The sequence below is a fragment of the Dama dama genome, chromosome X (genome assembly GCF_033118175.1).
Source record: "Dama dama isolate Ldn47 chromosome X, ASM3311817v1, whole genome shotgun sequence".
In the NCBI taxonomy this organism is placed as follows: domain Eukaryota; kingdom Metazoa; phylum Chordata; class Mammalia; order Artiodactyla; family Cervidae; genus Dama; species Dama dama.
The window spans coordinates 158,673,823-158,699,008 of record NC_083714.1 but is presented as its reverse complement, the minus strand read 5'-3'; the positions used below and the strand labels follow the sequence as shown (position 1 = coordinate 158,699,008).

Sequence of the window (25,186 nt, the reverse complement as noted above, 5' to 3'; positions counted from 1 at the left end):
CAGCCAACGTCATCCCCTTGGTTCCTGCCCTAGGGGGTGCTGGCAGCTGAGCAGGTGATGGGCGGGGACTGGGAAAGCTCAGGCTGGAAGCCGACCCCTGTGGCCGCTCTGAAGGCTGAGCTAGGTTGGAGACACAGACGTGGACCTGTGTCAGCGATGCCAGGGCCTCCTAATGAGGCTGGCACAGGGGACGCTTGGCAGGGTGGGGGTTAGCCCGGGGCTAGAGCTGGGCGTCTGAGACCCCAGCTCGCTTCTGAATGGCCAGGAGGCCTTGTGCCAGCGTGGGCAGCCCACCCAGGGAACCCACGACAGGCCCTCCCTGGCCGCTGGGAGCAGCTGAGGGTTGTGGAGCGAGGGCCTGTTCTGCCAAGCTGAGTTGCAGGGACCTTGGAGTGGTGGGAGGCAGAGACAGCTCTGGAGACAGAGAGGCATGGCCGGGGCAGGAAGGCAGCTGCAGCTCAGGGCGAGGCTTCATTCAGCGTCCGTTGTTGTTCAGTCGTTTGGTCGTGTCCGACTCTGCGACCCCAGGGACTGCAGCACGCCAGGCCTCCCTGTCCGTCACCAACTCCTGGAGTTTGCTCAAACTCACGTCCAACGAGTCGTTGATGCCATCCAAGCATCTCCTCCTCTGTCGCCCCCTTCTTCTCCTGCCTTCAGTCTTTCCCAGCATCAGGGTCTTTTCCAATGAGTCAGGCCTTCGCATCAGATGGCCAAACGATTGGAGTTTCAGCTTCAGCATCAGTCCTTCCAGTGAATATTCAGGACTGATTTCCTTTAGGATGGATCTCCTTGCAGTCCCAGGGACTCTCAAGAGTCTTCTGCTAGTGTCTGTAGGGTGTAGGGTGGTGCCTTTGGATGTGTTGGTTTCAAAACACTTAATAAAAAACGGTGTTTGCAGATTTGGCTCTCCTCCCGCTCAGGCACACCGTCAGCATCACGCAGACCTCTGTCCCCCTGCGTCCCGAAGCTCTGGGGGCTCCCTGCCTGGAGCTCATCTCAGCCACCCCAGTATTCGGTGGGAAGCATCTGCAGGACTTTCCAGGCTCTCCTTTATCTGCAGAGCCCTTCCCACTGCCGTCCACTCCGACTCTTGCTTTTAAGATGCCGCCAAGTGTCACAGTCAGTTTCATTCCCCAAGAAGTCTCCCCATGGCCGGCGTCACCTGCAGCCCACACACCCTGCAGTTCCCCTGTCGTGGTGTCCAGCCAAGGCTGTGCCTTCCTCGCTGGCCTCCCAGCCTGCAGACCTTGTATTCTCAGGCCCACCATGCTTGCGGGGACCACATGCAGGCTGTGTTTATTTTCTGAGGCAGCAGCTGTCTTGCTGCATTTGGAAAGGTTAGGAAATAACCCAGCATTCACGTGATTTTTATTTATTGCTTTTTTTTGAGAGAAGAATTTTCAAGATATAGATCTAAATATTCAGGTATCCTAGCATGTTTAATATTTGTGATCTAAACCTCTCCCTTAAAAAAAAAAAAAAAGAAAAAGACCACCTGCCATATAAAATTATTTTTAATATTGAAGTAAACTGGGATTCCCTTGTGGCTCAGAGGGCAAAGAGTCTGCCCACAGTGTGGGAGACCTGAGTTCAATCCCTGGGGTGGGGAAGATCCCCTGGAGAAGGAAATGGCAACCCACTCCAGTATTCTTGCCTGGAAAATCCCATGGACATAGCAGCCCGGCGGGCTATAGTTTTCTTTTTCAAACTGAGATTAATTTTGGTGTGCACCTGGTGGAAAAGGTTTCAGGGAACCCTCCTTAGGATGGGTAATTTGATTTGGAAACTAGACAAGCCAATGTTTTGCTAGTCAACACCATAGCCTTTTCAGCATTTACATGGAAAGAATACTAGGCTATATTAAAAGTGACACTTTAGGGACTTCCCTGGCAGGCTGCAGAGAGAAAGGCCCCACCCAGCCTGCAGGACTCTTTGAACTATCTGAAACAGGGGGAAAGAAATGCAGAGAGATGTTACTCACGGTCATCTTTAGGTTGCGGGTTATTCTACTAGTCCATGGAATTACTGGAGAGGGTAGCCATTCCCTTCTCCAGGGGATGTTCCCAACCCAGGGATCGAACCCAGGTCTCCCGCATTGCAGGCGGATTCTTTACCAGCTGAGCCACCAGGGAAGCCGATTGTTGTCTTATCGGCCTTCTAATTTTTAAGTGTGCCACGTTTTATACAATACGCGTATTTTTTCTTTAAGATTGTCTGAGCCGCAGTAGCCACTGGAGTACAGAGGATGTCTCTCCTGTTCGCTCGGGTGACCTGTCACACTGTTAGTTTCCCGGTGGGCATGGCTTGGACTCAGCCCCGGTGCGTTTCCGGAGCTGCTGGAGTTCAGAGCTGCCCACGCGGGGGCGGGTGTCAGCACCCCCTGCCCTAGCCAGATCGTGGGTCTTTTCTCCCGAGCATCCCTGCCCACACGGATTCGTGCATCTCTGGGCTGAGCTATGCCAGCCTCCTCCCTCCCGGAAAGGGGCGTCCTTGCAGGTCTCCCGCAGCCAAGCTGGCTTGTGTCCGACTGTGGCCCGTGTTGGGGGGATGTGTTCCTACCATAGCACCCGGGTCCACTCCTGTTTGATGTCTTCTGGGGGCTCTGCATCCCCGACAGCTCAAGGGCACTTTAGCTTCGGTGTGGGTCTTCCCTAGCTATACACATGAGGTGGTTAACCCCGAGCAGGTATCCCTTGCCCCCTCGCATTGGGGCGTCTTGTTTTGACACATCCTGTGGCCCGTGCCTGGTGACTCAGATGGCAAAAGCATCTGCCTGCAATGCAGGGAGACCTAGGTTAGATCCCCGGGATCGGGAAGATTCCCCTGGAGAAGGGAAATGGCAAACCCATTTCAGTGCTCTTGCCTGGAGAAAATCCCATGGACGGAGGAGCGTGGTAGGCTTACAGTCCACGGGATCGCAAAGACTGAGTGACTTCTCTGGCTCACTGGTGGCCTGTGCACCCCTCATGACCCCACGCTGGCAGGCTCCCGGTGGTTGAAAGCCACTCAAATGTTTATCTTGTGTAGGAAGAAACACAAGTCTTCTACTGAGATGAGCATCTTGTATCTGCCCCTCCTGTGTCTCTTCCACCTGGGGACTCTAGGTGGCACCAGAGCAGCGTTTGGTCCCCTCCGTTTTGCTGCCTAATCTGGTCCCAATAACTGTGATGCTGGAGATCAGCTCTCAGCCAATGGCCCTCCTCTCTCTCATCCACACAACCCCAGGGGCCACCTCCCCGGTCGTCCAGTGGTTAAAGATCTGCCTTGCAATGCAGGAGACGCCGGTTCGAGCCCTGGTCGGGGAACCGGGATCCCACGTGCTGTGCAGCGAGAAAGCCCGCACGCCACAACTAGACGGCCCGTGTTCCCCACGGGATGCAGTGAAGATCCTGGTGTGCCACAACCAAGACCCGATAAATAAATGTAAAAAAATAAATAAATTCTTTTTTTTTTTTTTTTTAAAGAAAAAATTAAAAAACCCTGCCATTTTAGCCACCAGAGGGGCTGACAAACCATCTGAAAAGAGAAAGTCATTCGGTTGTGTCCGACTCTTTGCAGCCCCATGGACTATACAGTCCATGGAAAATTCTGCAGGCCAGAATACTGGAGTGGGTAGCCTTTCCCTGCTCCAGGGTATCTTCCCAACCTGGGGATGGAACCCAGGTCTCCTGCATTGCAGGCGGATTCTTTACCAGCTGAGCTATCGGGGAGCCTCCCTTGATTCCCAAATATGTTTACTATGCTCTAGGGAAGTCTGAAGATCTGACAAGAGCACACACATTTTAGGAAAATTTCACTGTCCCTAAGTAGCCCCAGTTCCTTACTTAGAGCTTGTGGGTACCCCCCTTTCCACTGTGCTTTCATTCGTTTTTAAAAGCCATAATTAGTACTGTGACCGTTGGCTGTGTCTTCTCAAAGTAGAAACATGTATCTGTGTCTAGACCTTGTTGTTTAGTCACTCGGTCGGGTTTGACGCTTTGTGACCCCATGCACTGTAGACCACCAGGCTCCTCTGTCCCTGGCATTTGCCAGGCAAGAATCCTGGAGTGGGTTGCCATTTCCTCCTCCAGGGGATCTTCCCGACCCGGGGATCAAACCCAGGTCTCCTGCATTGCAGGAGGATTCCATACCAACTGAACCACCTGGGAAACCCGTGTGTAGACATACTTGGATGTATTGTGCTGCACAGATCCTGGTGTTTTTGTTTGTTTGTTTGTTTTTTTACAAATTAAAAATTGTGGCAGCGCTCTCAAGCCGTTTGTGCCATTAGATAGTCTGTGAGTAACATTTTTTCCAACAGTATTTGCTCACTTTATCTCCTGTGTCTCACATTTTGCTAATTCTCAGTCTTTCAGACTTTTTCACCATCACATTTTTTACGGTCTCTGTGGCCAGTGATCTTTGATTTTACTCGTATTCCTACTAGGACTCTGAAGGCTCAGAGGCTGGTTAGCATTCTTTTAATTTAAAATAAGATCTGTACGTTGTTTTCGTAGACATGCTATTGCACACTTGGTAGACCCCAGTGTAGTGTAAACACAACTTTTATATGCACTGGGAAAGCATTCATGTGGCTAGCTTTATTACGATATTTGCTTCATTGTGAGGGTCTGGAGCCCAACTTAGAAACTCTCTAATATAGGTCTGCCTATATTATCTTTTAAAATAGGATAAGAAACATTGACTCCTCTCAGCGTGCAGGTCTGTCCCAGGAAAACCAGTTCCTTTCCCGCTCTTTCCAGTTATAGAGTTGCGATAATTTACCACACGGTGTAAGGCCTATTCTTTTCCGAGCCTCTCTTTCCTTTGCTTGCAGTCTGTCTAGCTTTCTCCCTTCGTTAATTACCTGTGAAGGAAGATGAAAGACGTTCTGGATATTATAGCACAGAAAAAGCCGTCTGAAAATGAAATTCACGTGGCCAGAAGCTTCCTTACGAGGATCTTGAGAAACTCTATGAGGTACAGTCTTGGTTTTACAATCACTTTACTCCTGAGGTGCGATGGATTCATCCGTTTTATGCTTCCGTTCATGGGCAGTTATCGTCAAGTCAACACCTTCCGCATTTTTGCCACCCATGGATATTTTTTTTTCTCCTCGTTAATTATCTGAGTCATCAGAAGGTTTGTGTTGTAAATAACTTTCTGGGTTTTCATTACTGTTTGTTATTGCATAAGAGTCTTTATTGTTCTTGCCTGTTGGAAAGAATGTTTGACATCCGTCAGGTATTTAGAGGCTCAGTGTCCCCTTTAGCTCCGATCTGAAGTTGCCCGTGGCGAGGCTAGGTCAGTCCTAAATTGCAGGAGGAGGAGAGGCAAGTGTGCACCGTCTCCTCATGCAGCAGCTTGCCCTGGAGGCTCTGTGACGTTCATACGGCAGCTGCACGGATTTCCGACACCTGGGCAGGTGTGGTCAAACCCTAATAAGCCGTCATGGATGGTGGTGACCGTGGCGGGGGCAGGGAAGGCGCCTGTGACATTCAGAAGCTCTGGCAGGAATGGACTGGAGGCCGCTGGTCTAGGGCATGGTGATGCCCACAGTGGGGACCCTTTCAGACACTCTGACAGGCTCAGGGCAATACGTGTCCACTGACCCCCGTTAGGGCTTCCCTGGTGGCTCAGACGGCAAAGAATCTGCCTACAATGCAAGATACCCGGGTTCAATCCCTGGGTCGGGAAGATCCCCTGGAGAAGGAAATGGCAACCCACTCCAGTATTCTTGCCAGGAGCATTCTATGGACAGAGGAGCCTGGCAGGCTACAGACCATGGGTTTGCAAAGATTCAGATACGACCAAGTGACTAACACAGACACACGCGCGCGCACACACACACACACACAGAGACACACACACACACACTCCCCACTGACTACAGGACAGCCATGTTCACTTAAGTGAGTGGATAAATAAATGCACCCAATCCTGTGACACCCAGCTCGAGCTTTCTGCAGCTCACGACTTCTCCTCAAGGAGGCCAGGGGTGTCTGCAAAGTTGCACTGACACGGGCAAGACAAAAGATGCTGCTGTGGTGTTTGGTGGGGAGACGGGAAAGGGAAGGCAAGATGTATGTATCTACTTACCTCGAAGAAATTTGGAGGACTTCCCTGGCAGTCCAGTGGTTATGACCCAGATTCCAGGGGAAGGGCTGTGGGTTTGATCGCTGGTCAGGAAACCAGGATTCCATTATGCCAAAAAAAAAAAAGTTTGAAAACATGTTTAAAAAGAAACAATCATTTTGGCATCCTGAGGGCCAGTTTGCACCTGGGAGCCAGTGATTGTCTCTCTGCGCTCAGGTCAGTTCTCCAGTAACGAACCTGTCCCAGGAGTGCTGGTGCCCAGATGTTAACGGGAAGTGCCCGACCACGATGCCATGAATCACACGAATGATTTCCGCCTCTCATTCCTTTCTTGGCATGAAGTGGTCCTTGGTGTGACGTCCCTGAGTCGTGTGCATCCTTTTTTTTTTCCCTCCAGGAGGAATGAGCTGAGCTGGAGGCCACACTCCTGGCATGCCACCAAGTTCTCCGACAGCCACTCCGAGGCAGCTGCACCTCTGTTCCCCTGCCCCTCTCGGCCGAGCCGGTACCACGCCAGGTAGGCACACCTTCTGCCTTCTTCCCCCTCTCCTCCAGGGGTTGGGGAGCTGCTTTCTCTTTCTGCCACACTGCTGACAGCCCTGCCCTGTTGTCACCACGTGTTTCTTTCTTTTCCTTCGTGTTGCAGTGCAGCTCATTTACCATAGTCTTCATTTCAGCTATGCAGCCTAATGAGTCCCAATTTTTCGAGATGCTACTCCCATCTAACGGGCTTCCCATGTAGCTCAGCTGGGGAGAGGATCTGCCTTGAAATGCAGGAGACCCCGGTTCAATTCTTGGGTCCAGAAGATCCCCTGGGGAAGGGACAGGCTACCCACTCCAGTGTTCTTCGAATACAGGAGACCCCGGTTTGATTTCCTGGGTCGGGAAGATCCCTTGGAGGAAGGATAGGCTACCCACTCCAGTGTTCTTGGAATGCAGGAGACCCCAGTTCAATTCCTGGGTCCAGAAGATCCCCTGGGGAAGGGACAGGCTACCCACTCCAGGTTCTTGGAATACAGGAGACCCCAGTTCAATTTCCTGGGTCGGGAAAATCCCTTGGAGGAAGGATAGGCTACCCACTCCAGTGTTCTTGGAATGCAGGAGACCCCGGTTTGATTCCTGGGTCGGGAAGTTCCCCTGGAGAAGAGATAGGCTACCCACTTCAGTGTTCTTGGGCTTCCGTGGTAGCTCAGCTGGTAAAGAATCTGCCTGCAAGGTGGGAGACTTGGATTTGATCCCTGGGTTGGGAAGATTCCCCTGGAGAAGGGAAAGGCTGCCCACTCCAGTATTTTGGCCTGGAGAATCCCCATGGACAGAGAGGACCCTGGCGGGCTACCATCCATGGGGTCACAGAGAGTCAGACACGACTGAGCAGCTAAGCACAGCACACACATACTCCACTGAGAGTTATTGTAAAATATTGGCTGTGTTCCCTGTGCCATACAATATATCCTTGTAGCGTATTTATTTTATCATTTGTACTTTACTATCCTGCCTCTATCCTGTCCCTCCCTCCTTCCCTCCACCAACTGGTAATCACTAGTTCATTCTGTATGTCTATGAGTCTGCAACTCTTTGTTGTTGTTTATTCTGCATATAAGTGACATTACGCAGTATTTGTTTTTCTCCACCTTAGTTCATCAGACATAATGCCCTCCAAGCCTGTCCATGTTGATACGGATGGCAAAATTTCATTCTTTTTTTATGGCCGAGTAGTATTCCATTGTGTGTGTGTGTGTGTGTGTGTGTGTGTGTGTGTGTGTGTGTGTGTGTGTGTGTGTGTGTGTGTGTGTGTGTATGATATATACCACGTCGTCTTTAATCTATTCAGCTGTTGATGGACTTTTAGGTTACTTCCGTATCTTGAGCACTGTAAATAATGCTGCTATGGACACTGGGGTGCATGTTATCTTTTTGAATTAGTGTTCTCATTTTTGGGGGGGGGGCAGGGTGTATACCAAGGGGTGAAATTGCTGTGTCCTATGGTAGTTCTCTTTTTAGCTTTCTAGGAACTTGCATGCTGCTTTCCAATAGTGAACAAGGGTTCCCTTTTGTCCGTATCCTCACCAGCTTTTGTTATTGGTTGTCTCGTTGATGACAGACCTTCTGACAGGTGTGAGGTGATACTTCATTGTGGTTTTGGTTTGCATTTCTCTGATTACTGATGCCGAGCAGATTTTCGTGTGCCATCTGTATGTCTCCTTTGGGAAAATGTCTATTCAGGTCTTCTAACCATCATTTATTAATGTATTTTTGGCCCATGTGCGTCGTGTGGGATGTTAGTTCCTCAACTGGGGATAGAACTCTCCACCCCTGCAGGGGAAGGGCAGAGTCTTAACCACTGGACTGCCAGGGAAGTCCCTTCTGCCCATTTTTTAATCAGGTATTTATTTTTCAGATAGAGTTGGATCTGTTTATTTTTTACATATTAACCCCTCATTGGTCGTGTCATTGGCAAATATTTTCTCCCACTCAGTAGGCTGTCTTTTCATTTTTTCGATGGTTTCCTTTCCTCTGAAAAAACCTTTCATTTTAATTAGGTCCCGTTTGTGTATTTTTGCATTTCTTTACTTTGCCTTAGGAGGCAGATCCCCAAAAATACTGCTACAATTTATGTCAAAGGGTGTTCTGCCTATGTTTTCCTCTGGGAGTTTTATGCTTTCTGGTCTTAAATTTAAGTGCTGAATCCATTTTGAGATTTTTTTTCTTTTAATACCGTGTTAGAGAATGTTCTAGTTTCCTTCTTTTGCATGTAGCTATCCAGTTTTCCCAGCATGACTTACTGAAGAGGCTGTCTTTTCTCCACTGTATATCCTTGCCTCCTTTGTCATAGACTAGTTGACGATAAGTGTGTGGGTTTATTTCAGGGCTCTCTATTCCATTTCCTGACCTATATGTCTGTTTTTGTGCCACTACCATACTATTTTGATGACCGTAGCTTTGTAGTGTAGTCGGATACCTCCATCTCTCTTCTTCTTTCTCAAGGTTGTTTTGGCTCTTCAGGGTCTTTGATGTTACTATGCAAATTTTAGAATTGATTTGTTCTAATTTTGTGAAAAATGGCATTGGTGTTTTGATAAGGATAGCTTCGAATCTGTAGATTGCTTTGAGCAGTATGGTCATTTTAACAGTATTCTTCCAGTCCATAGTATATATTTCCATCCTGTGTATGGCATTTTCAGCTTCTTATGGTTTTCTGACTATAGGTCTTTTACCTCCTTGGTTAGATTTTTTTCCTAGGTATGTATGTGTGTGTGTGTGTGTGTGTGTGTGTGTGTGTATTTTTTTTTTTTTTTTCTCCACACTGGGGGACACATGGGATCTTGATTTCTCAACCAGGGATCAGACACACACCCCTCACAGTGAAAGCTGGGAGTCTTAAGCTCTGGACCACCAGGGAAGTCATGGTACTTAATTCTTTTTAATGCAGTTTTAAATGGATTGTTTGCTCAGTTTCTCTGTCTGATGGTTCATGGTTAGTATGCAACACTTTTCTTTCTGTTAATTTCATATCCTGCAACTTGACCAAATTCATTGATGGTCTTGTAGGAGTTTTTTGGTGACATCTTTAGGATTTTCTGTGTATAATATCACATAATCTGCAAACAGAGACAGTTTTACTTCTTTCTTTCCAGCTTGAATTCCTTTTATTTCTTTCTCTTCAATTGCTGTGGCTAGGAATTCCAAAACTTTGTTGAATGAAAGAGATGAGAGTGGGCATCCTTGCCTTGTTCCTGAAATGCTTTCAGCTTTTCACTGTTGAGTATAATCTTTGCTGTGACTTTTGCATATATGGCCTTCATTATGTTGAGGTACGTCCCCTGTATGCCCACGTGGTTGAGTTTTTATCAAAATGGATGCTGAATTTTATCAAAAGCTTTCTCTGCATCTCTTGAGATGATCATATGGTTTTTACTCTTCAGTTTGTTAATGCTGTGTATCCCATTGGTTAATTTGCAGATATGGAAGAATCCTTGGTATATCCTGTGATAAATTCCACTTGATCATGGTGTATAATCCTTTTAATGTATATTTCGATTCAGTTTGTGACTCTTTTATTGAGGACTTTTCATCTATGTTCATCAGTGATACTAGCCTGTAGTTTTAAATTTTGTGTGTGATATCTCTGTCTGGTTTTGGTATCACAGTGATGCTGGCCATGTAGAATGAGTTCAGAAGCATTCCTTTCTTTGCAATTTTTGCAGTTGTTTGAGAAGGAAAGGTGTTAACTCTTCTCTGCATGTTTGTTAGAGTTCACCTGTGATGCCATCTGGTCCTGGACTTTTGTTTGTTGTGAGTTTTTTTTTTTAATTTGATTGAGCTTGTTGCTGCTAATTAGTTTGTTCATATTTTCTACCTTCTGGTTTGATCTTGCGAAATTGTATGTTTCTTGAAAATTTTCCACTTCTTCTAGATTGTCTGTTTTATTGCAATGTAGTTCATATAATTATCTCATAAGATCCTTTGTGTTTCTGTGGTATCAGTTATAATTTCATTTCTGACTTTACTGATTTTGGGGTCCTCTTGTTTCTTGATGAGTCTGGCCAAAGGTTTATCAATTTTGTTCATCTGTTAAAAAATCAGGTATTAGTTTGATCTTAGTGTTTTTTAGTCTGTATTTCATTTATTTCTGCTCTAATCTTCATGATTTCTTCCCTTCTACTATCTTTGGAGTTTATGTGTTCCTTTTTGTAGTCCCTTTAGAATATAGGGTTAGAATATTTGAGTTTTTTTTTTTCCCTAAGATAAACTTGGATTGCTGTAAACTTCCCTCTTAGAACTGCTTTTTCTGCATCCCATAGATTGTGGATTGTTATGTTTTATATGGTGCCTTTCTTGATTTCAGAATGATGTTCCTTTTCTGATGAGAAAAGTCTATGGATGCATCATTACTGGGACAATTCTAACTTTTTTTCACTGAGTAGGCAGATGTATAATACTTGGAAACAAACAAAAAAAATAAAACACTAGGAGAAAGGATGGGCAAGCATGCTCTCTCATTTATGTCATCTAATTGATAGATCAGTTTTGGCCGAATCCCTTTGAGCCAGCTGAGTGGGATGGCTGTGCACGTCACCACCCTTCTTTAGAGATGTTTACGTGCAGATGAAAAGACGGGAGTCACTTACGTGTTGAGCAGGTGTATTTTGCCAAAGCTCCCCAGGGGATTCTGTACTACACCAGCACCCTCTCTCCCAGGTTGCTTTAAACCAGGGGCCTTCACAGCCCATGTACCAGGCTTGGGACCAGCCTTGGGGGCCTGGTGGTTTCTTGGTGACTGTGAGACAGAGGGCCTCAGAATTGTGAGTTGTTAGAAGGGGGAAGGCTGGTCAAGCTGGCTTATCTGGAGCCCACATTTCAGGGTCAGAAGGGCAAATGCCACCCCCAGACAGCACCATGGGGGTGTTGGCTGGGAGATGCTTCTGCTGGCCACAGGGAGCTGACCAGTCATCTCGGTTAGTGGCAAGTGTCCTCACTAGTCTCAGCTCAGTTCAGTTCAGTCACTCAGTTGGGTCTGATTCTTTGCGACAGGAGTTTGCTCAAACTCATGTCCACTGAGTCGGTAATACCATCCAACCATCTCATCCTCTGTCATCCCCTTCTCCTCCTGCCTTCAGTCTTTCCTAGCATCAGGGTCTTTTCAAATGAGTCAGCTCTTCACATCGGGTGGCAAAAGTATTGGAGTTTCAGCTTCAACATCAGTCCTTCCAATGAACACTCCGGACTGGTTTCCTTTAGGATGGACTGGTTGGATCTCCATGCAGTCCAAGGGACTCTCAAGAGTCTTCTCCAACACCACAGTTCAAAAGCATTGATTCTTCCTTGCTCAGGTTTCTTTATGGTCCAACACTCACATCCATACATGACTACTGGAAAAACCATAGCCTTGACTAGTTGGACCTTTGTTAGCAAAGTAATGTCTTTGCTTTTTAATATGCTGTCTAGGTTGGTCATAACTTTCCTTCCAAGGAGTAAGTGTCTTTTAATTTCATGGCTGCAATCACCATCTGCAGTGATTTTGGAGCCCCCAAAAATAAAGTCTTCCACTGTTTCCACTGTATCCCCATCTATTTGCCATGAAGTGATGAGGCCGGATGCCATGATTGTAGTTTTCTGAATGTTGAGCTTTAAGCCAACTTTTTCACTCTTCTCTTTCACTTTCATCAAGAGGCTCTTTAGTTCTTCACTTTCTGTCATACCTCACTACTCTATTAGAAGGATAATGGTAACAGCCAGTAGTGTGCCTGTGGGGTATGTGCAGAAGTGCATGTGTGAATGTGTACGTGTATTTGTATGTGAGTGTGTGTGTGTGCACGTGTGCATATGTGTGATAATGCATGACTGTGTGTGTCTGTGTGTGTATTCGGAGCTAACATAACTATCTCAAAGTCAATTTTTGACTATTAATAAATGACTGCTGTAAAGGAAAATGCGCCTTAAATAGAATATTCCGGTGACTTCCCTGGTGGTCCAGTGGCTAGGGTTCCGAGCTCCAAGATCCCCAGGTTCAATTCCTGGTCAAGGAACTAGATCCCACATGCCACAACTGAGTCTTGGCATGACACAGCTAAGGAGCACATGGGCCGCCACCAAGACATGCCCAGCTAAATAAATAACTACAATTTTACCTATTTACAGCCATAAGAGGTGGGTAGTGTTTGGAGCCCACAGTACTTTTGAAAAAATCCAGATTATCATCCCAGTGTTAACATTTAAGTAAAAAAGTGGGCCTCAGAGTGCATTATGGCAGTGACTTCATATAATAGGATCTCCATGAAGCCCATTTGGCTGTTTTTGACCTAAGACACCCAGGTGCCCTGTGGAAACTGCACTGAGCTTTATTTCTATCTGCTTGGACTTAGAATCTCCTGGAAAAATCCACTCAGGAATGTGGGAGACAGGATGGAGAGAAACGTGCTCCATTTCTGGTAGGGGACCTGGTCTGTCCTCCGAGGACATGGTGTGGAGCCCAGTGTTTATTGGCCGCGCCGCACCCCCCCCCCCCCCCCCCACCGCCCAGTCGTGTGACTTAGCCAGCTCACACTCTTGTGTCTTTCCCAAGGTCACACATTTTTCTTTCTCATCTTGGTTCCTCTCAAACCTAAAGGAGATGCAGTTTTGTTTTGTTTTTTTCACCCTTGAAGCATGAATGTTCCAGCTTTGTTGAGCTTTAATGAAAGCACTTAACATACCTGGATAAGTAGTTTCAACGTTGAGAGCTTTAAGTATGCAATATTGTCCTATCAAAAACAAAGAAGTGCATACCTGAGTCTTAAAATACTAAAAAAATGCTAATGATCGTCTGAGCTTTTGGTGAGTGGCAGTCCCTTTGCAATAGTCAACATGAACGGTCACAAATCACCATGAGAAATAATAATGAAAAAAATTTGAAATACTGCAATAATCTTTAAAATGTGGCAGAGTGAACGGTGTTGGGGAAAATAGCACCTGTAGGCTTTCTTGATGCAGAATTGCCACAAACCTTCAATTTGGGGGCCAGGGAGGAAGCACTATCCGGAAAGTGCAGCAAAGTGAGGAATGGATGTAATTTAATATTTGGGTTTTGCAAATATAATCTTATCTTTGAACTTGCCTTTTTAAGTTGAAGATCCTTCTCTTTTTGATGGCTTTCCTCGTGCTTGCGGTGCATAGCACAAATTATTTCGTGCACTAAACCAGAGGCTCACGAACTTGTTCTGCAATGGGCCACATACACTTTCTAGCTGGTGGGCAGGTGTCTTTGGCGACTGCTCAGCTCTGTTTGGAGCTGACACACAGCCATGACCATCTTCCCCTCAGGCTCTATATTTATGAGCACTGAAATTTGAATTTCAGATCATTTTTATGGATCATGTGGTACTCTTTGAATTTTGCCCTCTCCCCCTACTTGAAAACCTAAAAGCCATCCTTAGCTTTGTGGGCTGCAGTTTTCTATCCAGGACACTTCTGCACGCTGCGGACTTCCGCCCAGCCTGTGGGTGTTGCCTCTAGAAATGTACTGCAGCATTGAAGGTTTTCTGTTTGGGAAATGGCATCCAGTGGGTAGGACTCCGACCCTTTCAGCCTGCCTCAGAAAAGCTGCTCTTTGAAATGTGAAAAGTTAGATGCGGTGCTCTCACCTTCCCTGCGCTTTGCCCCGGTGACATGCAGGAGATGCAGGTTCGATCCCTGGGTCGGGAAGATCCTGCAGAGAAGGAAATGCCAACCCACCCTGGTATTCTTGCCTGGAGAGTCCCATGGACAGAGGAGCCTGGCGGGCTACAGTCCATGGGGGTTGCGAAGAGTGGGACACGGTTGTGCATACCCATATTCACCTTCCCGTCCAGGGATCTCCATGGGGGAAGAGTGGTTAGTGCAGATGATGTCTGCACCGGGGCAGTTGTGCCCACGTGCACCGTGGCCTCTTGCCCTTGCCTACAACCCGGCCCTAAAGCCCCCCTCTGTTGCCTTTGGTTTCTCCTTTCCTAGCTCCTCCTCCCAGGACCTGTCGGGCGGCGCCTGGGAGCCAGCGAACCTGCAGCGCACCTCCGACCACTTCAGCTCGCTGGGGAGTGTCGACAGCCTGGACCCGTCCTCCCAGCCCGACCCGTCGGGGCGCCTCTCGGCGGCCAAGTCCAGCAGCAGCATCGACCGCTTGGGTGGCGCCAGCAAGCGGGACTCAGCTTACGGCTCATTCTCCACCCGCTCCAGCACGCCAGACCACACCCTGCCCAAGGCGGACGCATCCTCGGCCGAGAACATCCTCTACAAAGTGGGCCTGTGGGAGGCCTCCGCTGCAGCAGACAGCCGGCCGGGCCCGACGGCCGGCGACCCTCAGGGCGCCGAGGAGCCCCTGGGGTGTTTCCCGCCCCGGGTCCCCGAGGATGGCCCCGAGCCCAAGCTAGCTGCTTGCGGGCGGTCCAGCTCAGGGCCCGTCTGGTATGTTCCAGATAAGAGACGAGCCCCTCCGTCCCCTCCCCCGCCGCCTCCCCCGCTCCGCCGAGACAGCTTCGCTGCCACCAGGAGCCACGAGCAGACCCAGCAGACCCAGGGCCCCACGTTCTCAGCAGACGCTGCCCCCGCACAGCCCTTGCCGGGCCTAAGCCGCGTGCAGCCCCACGGCGACGACTGGAAGAGACCTGAGCCCGCTGATCTGCTGTCGAGGCCGGCCCGCGGGGGCGAAGGCTGGAGAGCCTCGAGCTCTTTGGGCTGCATGCCCGAGGCGCACCTGGACTGCGGGGGGCTGGCCTGCGACAGCGGGGCTCGGGTCCTCCTGGGGGCCCCCAGCCAGCTGCAGGCTTCTCTATCCAGCACCGACGTGCGCCGCCCGCAGCCCTCGCCCGCGTGCCAACACCCGCGCCACTCGAGCGACGAGGGCCCCTTCTTCCGCGAGGGCCCCAGGGCCGCCACGTGGCTTGGGGAGCCCTTCCCCGCTGACCGCCTCGCGGACGACAGCCCTGCTGCCGTTGTTGTCGGAGGGCCACGCGCCGCCGACCAGAGGGGCGACTCTGGCGCGCAGAGCCGCTACTATTGCGTGATGTCCAGACCCGGTCCCCAGTGGGGCGCCCCGGCCCCCCAGCCCCGCTGCTACCCGTCCCGGCTGGAGGGCGCCCCGGGCGCACGGCAGAGAGGCAGGGCGGAGCCGGTGGACAGGGCACTCCAGGACCCACCGGGGGCCGGCCTCCTGGACAAAGGCGATAGGAAGAGGGTGGTGGGCAGCCTGGAAGACAGGGGCGGTGAGATCTGCCCCCTGCAGACGCCCATGCTGCACTCGCTGAGCCGGGAAGGGGCGCGCCGGCCTGAGACCGGCCACGAGGACGCGGCAGCAACGCCGCCCGAGGCCCCGGCGGCCAAGCCCCTCCGGAGGAGCGATCGCTTCGCCACCACCCTGAGGAACGAGATCCAGCAGCGGCGAGCCAGGCTGCAGAAGAGCCGGAGCACGGCCACCTTGGCCAGCTCCGCGGAGGAGGAGGGGGAGGAGGAAGACGATGTGGAGACGGAGGCGCGTGCCTCCGGGGCGCAGCCAGTAGCCGACCCGGAGACCGCCTTCCCCGGCGGCACCTATAAGGACCACCTGAAGGAGGCGCAGGCCCGCGTCCTGAGGGCCACATCGTTCCGGCGCCGCGACCTGGAGCCCAGCACAGCGGACCCGGAGCCAGCCCCCCGCGTCTGGGAGGGGGCCCCGGGCGCCGGGCCGCCCTCGCGTGCCGCCGGCAGCAGCGGCGCGCGCATCGGAAGCCGGAGGCGCTTCACCGCCGAGCAGAAACTGAAGTCCTACTCAGAGCCCGAGAAGATGAACACGGTGGGGCTGGCGGGGGACCAGCGCCCCGCACCCCCTGACGAGAACATGCGCACCTTTGCTGACAGGTGGAAGTTTTTTGAGGAAACCAGCAAGCCTGTGGTCCCTCAGCCGGGGCCGAGGCCGGCACCTTGTGGCTTCCCCAGGGAGAAGCCGGAGATGCTGTGGACAGGAGGCCCTGGAAAAGATGGAAAGGCAGGGAAACCCATCCCGCCCCAGAGGCTCGGCACCTTCGCAGAGTATCAAGCCTCCTGGAGGGAACAGAGGAAGGCGCCGGAAGCTAGGGGTGCCGGCAGGTACCACTCCGCAGACAACATCCTCGACGTGGGTGTGGACCAGGAGGAGAGGCCGCAGTACGTCCACGAAAGGTCCCGGTCATCGCCTTCCACGGATCTCTACAAGCAGGTAAGCATCTTGCAGGGGACCAGACACAGCCTCCCCTGACCCCATTCTAAGGCACAAATGGGACACTCCCGGAACAGCGTGGCCCGGTGTCGTGGTGACTTGTGTTCTGATGTCCAAGCGTTTCTGTGTACCAGGCTCAGCCAGTATATCAGCTCCTGTGAGTGGTACCTGGGCACCAGGTCCACACATTCAGGACAATTGCAGATGCCCTGGTTTCCCCCACATCTCAAGTTCCCAGCCTCATCTCTAGCTGAAGCTGTCTTCCCCCCTGATTAGCTTGCCCTTGATACAATAGGGAAAAACTGGGGGAGACAATAGGAAATGGTTAAGTTGTTCTCTGAAATGAAAGGGGATGCTTTATGTCCACCCTTCAGACAACATATGTTAGACATTTTTCAAATATTGATGTCACTTCATACTTTTACTGTTTTCATTTGGTCAATATTTTTATGGGGTCAAATATTTTTAAAGATTGCTCTGGGGCGAGTGTAACTGAAAGTGCAATGCTTTAAACTATCGCACTTTTCTTAGGTGTGTTGATGGTGAAAGCTGATGTTAAGCTTTCTAAAAAAAACCTCCGTGCTTGTGTTCATACTTCACGGTTCATAGTCGGTCTCCCTGTCTCTGCCTTTTCCGCTCCTTCCATCTGCAGGGGTGTATTTCAAAGGAAAGATTTCCTGCAGCATCCAATGGAGGCTCTTGTAAACAATAGAACCAGCAATCGCTTTGTTACACACTTAGGAATGTGTGTGTGCGTGTGTGAAGAGAGGTGCTGGTTTCTGTGTGGCCCCACGGTACAGAAATGCCTGTGGACACCTAGGGCGTGTGTGTCCCCCGAGATGGTGCCCTGTGCCACATGACCTTCGAGAATTCCATGTTGTCGAGGTCAAGAGACCAGGCTGCCAGACTTCAGGTCCCAGGGCTTGAGCTGTGACTGCAGTGAGCCGTGTGACCAGCAGCATTTAGATTTGACTGGGTGGGGTTTGGGGGCCACCATGTCACACAGCTTTCCAGCCCTACGTGGGAGTCCTGCTTCCGGCCCAGGAGCCCAGGGGTCCGCGGTCTCCTTGAGTCATTTTGACGAGGGCTGGGCTGCCGGTCCCCAGGCCAGCTGACCGCAGGCCACGTCACCCAGTTCGTGGGGGCTGGCTCCCAGGGCGTGCCCACAATGAGGGGGTTCGTGATCGCAGAGGTTCTGGGGGGTGGGGGAGGCCGCTTGATGACTGGGTGTCCCATTGTGCCGCCCTTGGCAGGACGCCTCTGTGGAATCTCGACGGCAAGCGGGGGACCCGGGGGAGCACACGGAGCGTTCTTCGGTGGCACGGGCCAAGGACGGAGGCCCCACCCCAAGGTAGGAGAATCTTGGACTCAGGGTCACTGAGGAGGCATCTTGGGGGGCGGGTGGGCTGCTTTACAACGGGTGAGGGCTCGGGTAACATGGTCAGGAGTGTGGTTTCGGCCAGACCTGAAGTGGGTGGTCACCAGTTGGGGTTGCCCGAGGCCCCTCACCACTGCCGGTGGAACCGGCAAACCCAGGGCGGGGATACTCTGAACACCCTCCTTATGGCATTTTTGTTGGTTCATCAGACAGCTGCTGTGTTTTGCATGCAGTCAAGTTCTTTCCGATGACAGAGAAACCCAGTGTGATGGGCTTGAATGGAATGCTTCATGCAGAACAGCAGACTGAAGGGACCCTTTAACAACTCGAGCGCAGCTGGGTTGCTGGCGGGGGAATCCAAGTTGCCTGGAAGGATTGTTAATGAAAGGATGGGGGTTAGGCCTTCTTTAATGAGTTCATTTGGAGCTTTAAAAATAGAAATCAAATCGGTCAGCTCCCCCGGGGCAGGTCAGAGTGTGGAAAACTGGGCTGGCTGCAGTGTTAACATGATTATATGCACACATTCTGAAATGTGTCTGGAGTAGCCGTCTTCCTGCAGTGAGTGTGGAATTTAGGTGAAATACACACCGCTGTGTGGACCTCATCCCTGAGGATCGCGGGAGAGGGCATTGCAGGTCACTGTAGGAGCGGGGCTTTAATCTCATTTGCAAAATGGCTGATAAAAGGGTCTTCTCTGGTGGCCTAGTGGGTAAGACAGGACAGCAAGCTCGCAGTGTGGGGGACCTGGATTCTATCCCCGGTCAGAGAACTAGATCCCACATGCAGCAGCAAAGACTTGGCACAGCCAAATAAATAAATATTTTTTCAAAAAAAAACAAAACACTGATGGAGAAATGGAAGCCGGTTTGTGCACGGTAGGGTCACTGACTGCAGATCTTTCTGTGCCTTGAGGGTCTCTGGGGGTTGATGCGCTGCTCGGATTCAAACGTCAACCTCGAAATTGAAGGTTGTGTTGCAGAAACGACCGATTTGAATGTCGGCTCCTGCGAGCCTGGTCCGCCGGGGTCTTATTTCATTTGGCTCTAAAACTGGCTGCTGGCAGCATCGCCCAAGGGTACGGTGGCTCGGAGTGGGCAGGCGTGGTGGTCTGCCTGTGCTGGTGTGGGACGCGGGCATGGTTGGGGCTTTTGTGACCCTGGGTTCTGAACTGATCACGTGCGGAGCACCAGCTGTCATCTTGATCGGAGTGGCTCCTGGCCCCGCTGCAGTCCCGAGTGTGCTGCATTGTGGGGAGGGGGGCTGCTGCGGGCAACCATGCACACGTGGGTGGGCTTCCCTCCTGCCCGGCGGCGGCCTCGGGCCTTTAAACTGCAGAGCTATCGCTGCTGCGCTGGTTGGACTTCAGCTCCTGGGCTGTGCAGAGTCGTAATAAATGGCTTCACTGTACATACTCTGTGTGTGTTACAATGGCACGGTCAGCAGTGAAGGGGTGAAGAGGACCAAGGTGGGGGGGGGCGGGAGATGGCGGTGGGAGGGAGAGAGGGAATCACATGCTGCGTGCATCACAGTCTTGGCTTCTGGCAGGCTGTGTGGGTAACCACTCTGAGGGAGTGACTTCCAGAAGATTTCTGCTTTTGCGAGACCAACCCAGCAATTTTCAGAATCATCCTGTGGGCTTTTAAAGAGTGGCGAGACTCAAGTGAAATTCTAGAACAGGAATGTCGAAAAGGCGTGGTCAGCTGCTTTTGGAGAATGTTTTATTTTCTGAAGTAACCGGCCGGAGAGAGTGCCCTCGAGACATTTAAGTTTGAGAATAAAATAAATGAAAATGCAGGCAAGGGACTGTCCTTTGAGATCTATAATGCAAAGATTTAAAGATGCCCCGTGTTTTGCATAAATTAATGTAAAACAGTCTGTATAAGGGCTTCCCTGGTGGCTCAGACGGTGAAGAATGTGCCTGCAGTGCGGGAGACCCAGGTTCAGTCCCTAGGTCGGGAAGATCCCCTGGAGAAGGAAATGGCAACCCACTCCAGTATCCTGGCCTGGAAAATCCCATGGACAGAGGAGCCTGGTGGGCTACAGTCCACGGGGTCGCAAAGAGTTGGCCACGACTGACAGACTTCACTCTCACTATAGCCAGTTAAGAATATGATAGTTTCAGGTGGACTGTGACAGGACTCAGCCCTACATAGCCAGGTATCCATTCTCCCCCCAACTCTCCAAATTGAGAACCTTTTTTTGAGGTTCAAAATTCTGGTTCTGGATCAGGTAGGACAGAGGTTCCACCCCCACAGGACTTCCCAGTGTAGCAGGGAAGGAAAGACACCCATACTTACAACTGGGGTGATGATGCATAATTGTCAATTTGTGAAATGTTACGTGGTAAGACAGGACTGAAAAAATAATACCCTCTAATTGCTGATCTGTTAACCAGAACATGAGTGGAGGTGGGACTCTGCTCCTTCTGGATTGTGGCAAAAAATGATTCTCTGTTGGCACGACCCTGCTGCTGAACTTGTATTGACAATTTTAGTTGACCGGGCAGTACATGAAGCAGCAGGCTCTCCTTGCTTTCTGGAGCCAAGACATCAACACCTCAAAGTTGGTACCACGAACTTGTTGGCCACAAAAGAAAGAAAGTGAAGTCGCTCAGTCGTTTCCGACTCTTTGTGACCCCATGGAGCCCATCAGGGAAGTTGGCCACTATCGTGTGTTAAACTCTTGTGAGATAGCTAAGTTTAAACTAAGGATTCTTGCTCCTTACGCATGAGAGCCTTGTAGAGCAGGGGGTCACCAACCCCCTGGGCTGCAGACCCTATAGGAACCCCACCACCACCACCCCCCCCCCTCAGCCACACAGCAGGAAGTGAACCAGGAGAGGGGAGGGAAGGAGCAAAGCTGGATCTGTATTTACAGCCCTTCCCCATCACTTGCATTACTGCCTGAGATAGCAAATGACGGTGTCCCTGAAAGTATGTTTGAGACAACTTCAAATGTCCGTACGTTCTGGATTCAAGTCAAGGAGAAATATCCTGAGATTGCCACAAAAGCACTGAGAAGCCTGCTTCCATTTCCAACATCTTTGGGAAGCAGGGTTTTCTGCAGTGTATTATGTGTGTGTGCTCAGTCGTGTCCGACTCTTTGCGACCCCACGGACTGTAGCCCGCCAGGCTCGCTCTGTCCATGGGATTCTCCAGGCAAGAACACTGGAGTGGGTTGCCATGCCCTCCTCCAGGGGGATCTTCCCGACCCTGGCATCGAACTTGTGTGTCTCCTGCATTGGCAGGTGGATTCTTTACTGCTGAGTCACTGATAGCAACCAAAGCAAGATTATTGAGTGAGTGAGTGAGTGAAAGTCGCTATGTTGTGTCTGACTCTTTGTGACCCCATGGACTATACAGTCCATGGAATTCTCCAGGTCAGAATACTGGAGTGGGTAGCCTTTCCCTTCTCCAGGGGATCTTCCCAACCCAGGGATGGAACCCAGGTCTCCTGCCTTGCAGGCGGATTCTTTACCAGCTAAGCCACCAGGGAAGCCCAAGAATACTGGAGTGGGTAGCCTATCCCTTCTCCAACGGATCTTCCCAATCCAGGAATCGAACCCGGGTCTCCTGCGTTACAGGCAAATTCTTTACCAGCTGAGCCGCCAGGGAAGCCCAATTATGGACTAGACTGGACATATGCAGCACCCTTCTGGTGTCTGTATCTCCCATCACTCCCCCAGATGGGACCATCTAGTTGCAGAGAGAGAAGCTCCCCTCTCCTGCTGATTGTACATTACCGTGAGTGGTACAAATATTTCCTTACTTATCACAAGCAGATTTTACGGTACAAGTATTTCCTTTATTTATCACATGGGATAATTACAGAAACAAAGTGCACCTACATGCTAAGTGCTTGAATCATCCAGAAACCATCCCCACCCCCCACCTCTTGGTACGTGGAAAAATTGTAGAGGATTCTGTTCTGTGGGGTGGAGCCCGACGCCGTGGCCTCTGGCAGGTTCCCGCCCCCAGCCTCCTCCCGGCCACCTCCGCCCCCTCCAGGAGGAGTTGCTGCCAGCCGGCCAGCTCTGACCTGCAGGCTTGTGTTTTGTTGGGACACGTGGAGAAGAAAGGGGGGGTCGCAGTGGAGACTTCAGAATGGATCCTTAACCCCAGTAACAGCCAGAAGGTGGAATCTGTTCGAAATCACGCTCTTTTAGGGAAAAGCGTGTTTTCATAGTAAATCCATCAACACGTTTAAATCTAGCCGAGGGTCACCTCCCTGTACGACTTCCCCTGAGAGGTGGCTTGGTGTCCAGAGCCCGATGCCTAGTCCGACTTCCTTTTTTATTCATTCATGTTTATCGGAGTATAGTCGCTTTCCACTGTTGTGTTAGTTTCTGCTGTATAGCAAAGTGAATCAGCTGTGTGTATAGATGCACATAGACGTATATGCTGTCTTTGAAAAAGTTTCTTCTCATTTAGATCACCACAGAGCAGGGAGTTCCCTATGCTATACAATAGGTTCTTACTAGTTATATATTTTATACATAGTATCATCAGTATCAGCAGCTTCCCTGGTGGCTCAGATGGTAAGTAATCTGCCTGCAGGGCAGGAGACCCAGGTTCAATCCCTGGGTTGGGAAGATCCCCTGGAGAAGGGATAAGCTACCCACTCAACTATTCTTGGGCTTCCCTGGTGGCTCAGCTGGTAAAGAATCTGTCTGCAGGGCGGGAGACCTGGGTTCCATCCCTGGGTTGGGAAGGTCCCCTGGAGAAGGGAAAGGCTACCCACTTCAGTGTTCTGGCCTGAAGAATTCCATGGACCTGTCCATGGGGTCGCAAAGAGTCAGACACTACTGAGCAACTTTCACTTTTCCATCAATACTCTATGGGCTTTCCTGGTGGCTCAGATGGTAAAGAATCTGCCTGCAACTTGGGAGACGCGGCTTCAGTCCCTGGGTCGGGAAGATGAGTACCCACTCCAGTATCATTGCCTGGGAAATCCCATGGACAGAGGAGCCTGGTGGGCTACAGTCCATGGGGTCGCAATCAGATGCAACTGAGCAACTCACAGTTCGGCTGTTTTTTTTCCTCTTTCTTCTTCAATAGTGGGGATGTGCCAATCACAGTCTCCCCATTCCCCCAGCCACCCTTTTCCCCTTGGTGTTCATGCATTCATTTCATGCACAGGACTGACCTTGCGTGCACTCACAGGCTGCTAACAAGAGGGTTTCATAATCGGAGAGTGTTCCACCCTCATGTTCTGCTCGCTTTTCTGGCCTGAATTCAGTGAACGAAGGCGGCAGCTGCAGCTTTTCCCTTCAGAATCACCATGCAGGGTAATTAGGAAGTCACGCTGGGATGACCGCAAGGTGAAGGCCAAGCTTGAACCTTCCAGGGCGGGGTCCAGCTTCCTTCGGGCGGTGCAGCCTTACCGACAGACCTTCGTGCTCCCAGAGATGAGGAGCAGCGGCCGTGGGAAAGCCCGGTGCTCAGAGTCTGGTGCTGCTTTTAACGTCTTCAGTTGTCACTGCATTCTCTCCTCGTGTTTGTAGCCATGCGACTTCCAGAAATGCAGAGCCAGGCTGAGGGAGGGGCAGGTTTGCTTACTGGCTGGTTTTGTCTTGTGACTTCCTGTTATTCAAAAGGGAGCTTTGTAAGGGCAGTGGTTGGAGGGCTCCAGGGCTTGGTTCATCATCCGTCACCATCATCCACTTCCGCAACGTTCTCATGACCTCAAAGGGATTAGTTCATCCGTCACCACCATCCACTTCTAGAACATTCTCACCACCCCAAAGGGATTAGTTCATCCATCACCACCGTCTGCTTCTAGAACATTCTCATCACTCTGTAGGAATTAGTTCATCCATCACCACCATCCACTCCAGAACATCCTCATCACCCCAAAGGGAAAGCTTGTACCCATTGAGAAATCGTAGAATTCTTACCAGGATGTTCTGGACAGTGTGCACGGTCTCGCCTTGTGTGTGTTTGGGTCACATTGTTGGAGGTGATGAGCTGGATGTCCCCAGCAGGGACAAAAAGTGGAGTCCAGGCTCATGCGAGAACCCAGCTGTCTCCACACACGAGGGGTGAGCCCTCACGGTGCCCTGCCAGCAGAGCTGAGGCTCCTGTCCTTGCAGAGGGGAGCAGTGAGTCCTTACGTGGCACGTGGGAACCCACGGTAACGGCACCTACAAGGAATGGGGCATCTGGGGCCACGAGAGGAACAGTTCATTCCCAGCAAAGCCGTTAAATAAACGTTGGCTTAATTCGTCTGCTCTCATGTCACTTGGGTATCTGTTTTATGTTTTATGGCTTCCCTGGTGGCTCAGATGGTACAGATTCTGCCTGCAGCGCAGGAGACCCAGGTTTGGTCGCTGGGTTGGGAAGATCCCGTGGAGAAGGAAATGGCTACCCATTCCTCCAGTATACCCACTCCAGTACCCTTGCCTGGACAGTCCCATGAACAGAGGATCCTGGCGGTCAAGAGTGCATGGGGTCACAGAGAGTCAGACTGAGTGTCTAACACTTTGTGTGTTAGTTACATCTCAGAGCTGTAAAAACAAAACGACGTATTTAACAATATCGTAAAAGACCTCTCGTTGCATGATTCTGTGTGTAGATGCTGCCCAGAAAAGGCAGATCCGTGGAGACACAGGGGAGGTGGGTGAAGGTTGGGAGGATGGCAGTCTGTCCCAGTGATGTGGAGCTCCTGTGTGGGTGTGGAATGAGATAGTGGTGATGCTACCCACTGCCGTGAATTTACTAAAAGCTGCTAAACTGGACATTGACAGAGGGTGAATTTTTGGGTATATGAGTTTCGTCTCAGTTTTTCAAATCACATCAATTCTGGAAATCCACAAAAAATGTGTTTGTTTTAATTAATATAAAATGATGCTATGTGGGAACAGATTTGTGGTTGGTGTGGGGAAGGAAAGAATTAGTGGTTTGTGGCTAGAAGATGCAAACTATTCTATACAGGATGGATAAACAAGGTCCTGTTGTAGAGCACATAAAGAAAGCTGAGCGTGAAGAATTGATGCTTTTGAACTGTGGTCCTGGAGCAGACTCTCTGAGAGAGTCCCTTGGACTGCGAGG

General features: G+C 50.6%; 1 protein-coding gene across 5 annotated transcripts in view; it reads left to right on the top strand.

Annotated features, from left to right (window-relative positions):
* SHROOM2 (shroom family member 2) overlaps positions 1-25,186 on the top strand; it is a 138,968-nt gene that overhangs the window by 75,283 nt on the left and 38,499 nt on the right. For all 5 annotated transcript variants that reach the window (XM_061137016.1, XM_061137015.1, XM_061137017.1 and 2 more), the window contains exons 3-5: positions 6,473-6,592; positions 14,545-16,759; positions 18,013-18,110. In XM_061137016.1, coding sequence (XP_060992999.1) covers positions 6,473-6,592; positions 14,545-16,759; positions 18,013-18,110 — 2,433 coding nt within the window. The remainder of the gene's footprint in view (positions 1-6,472; positions 6,593-14,544; positions 16,760-18,012; positions 18,111-25,186) is intronic.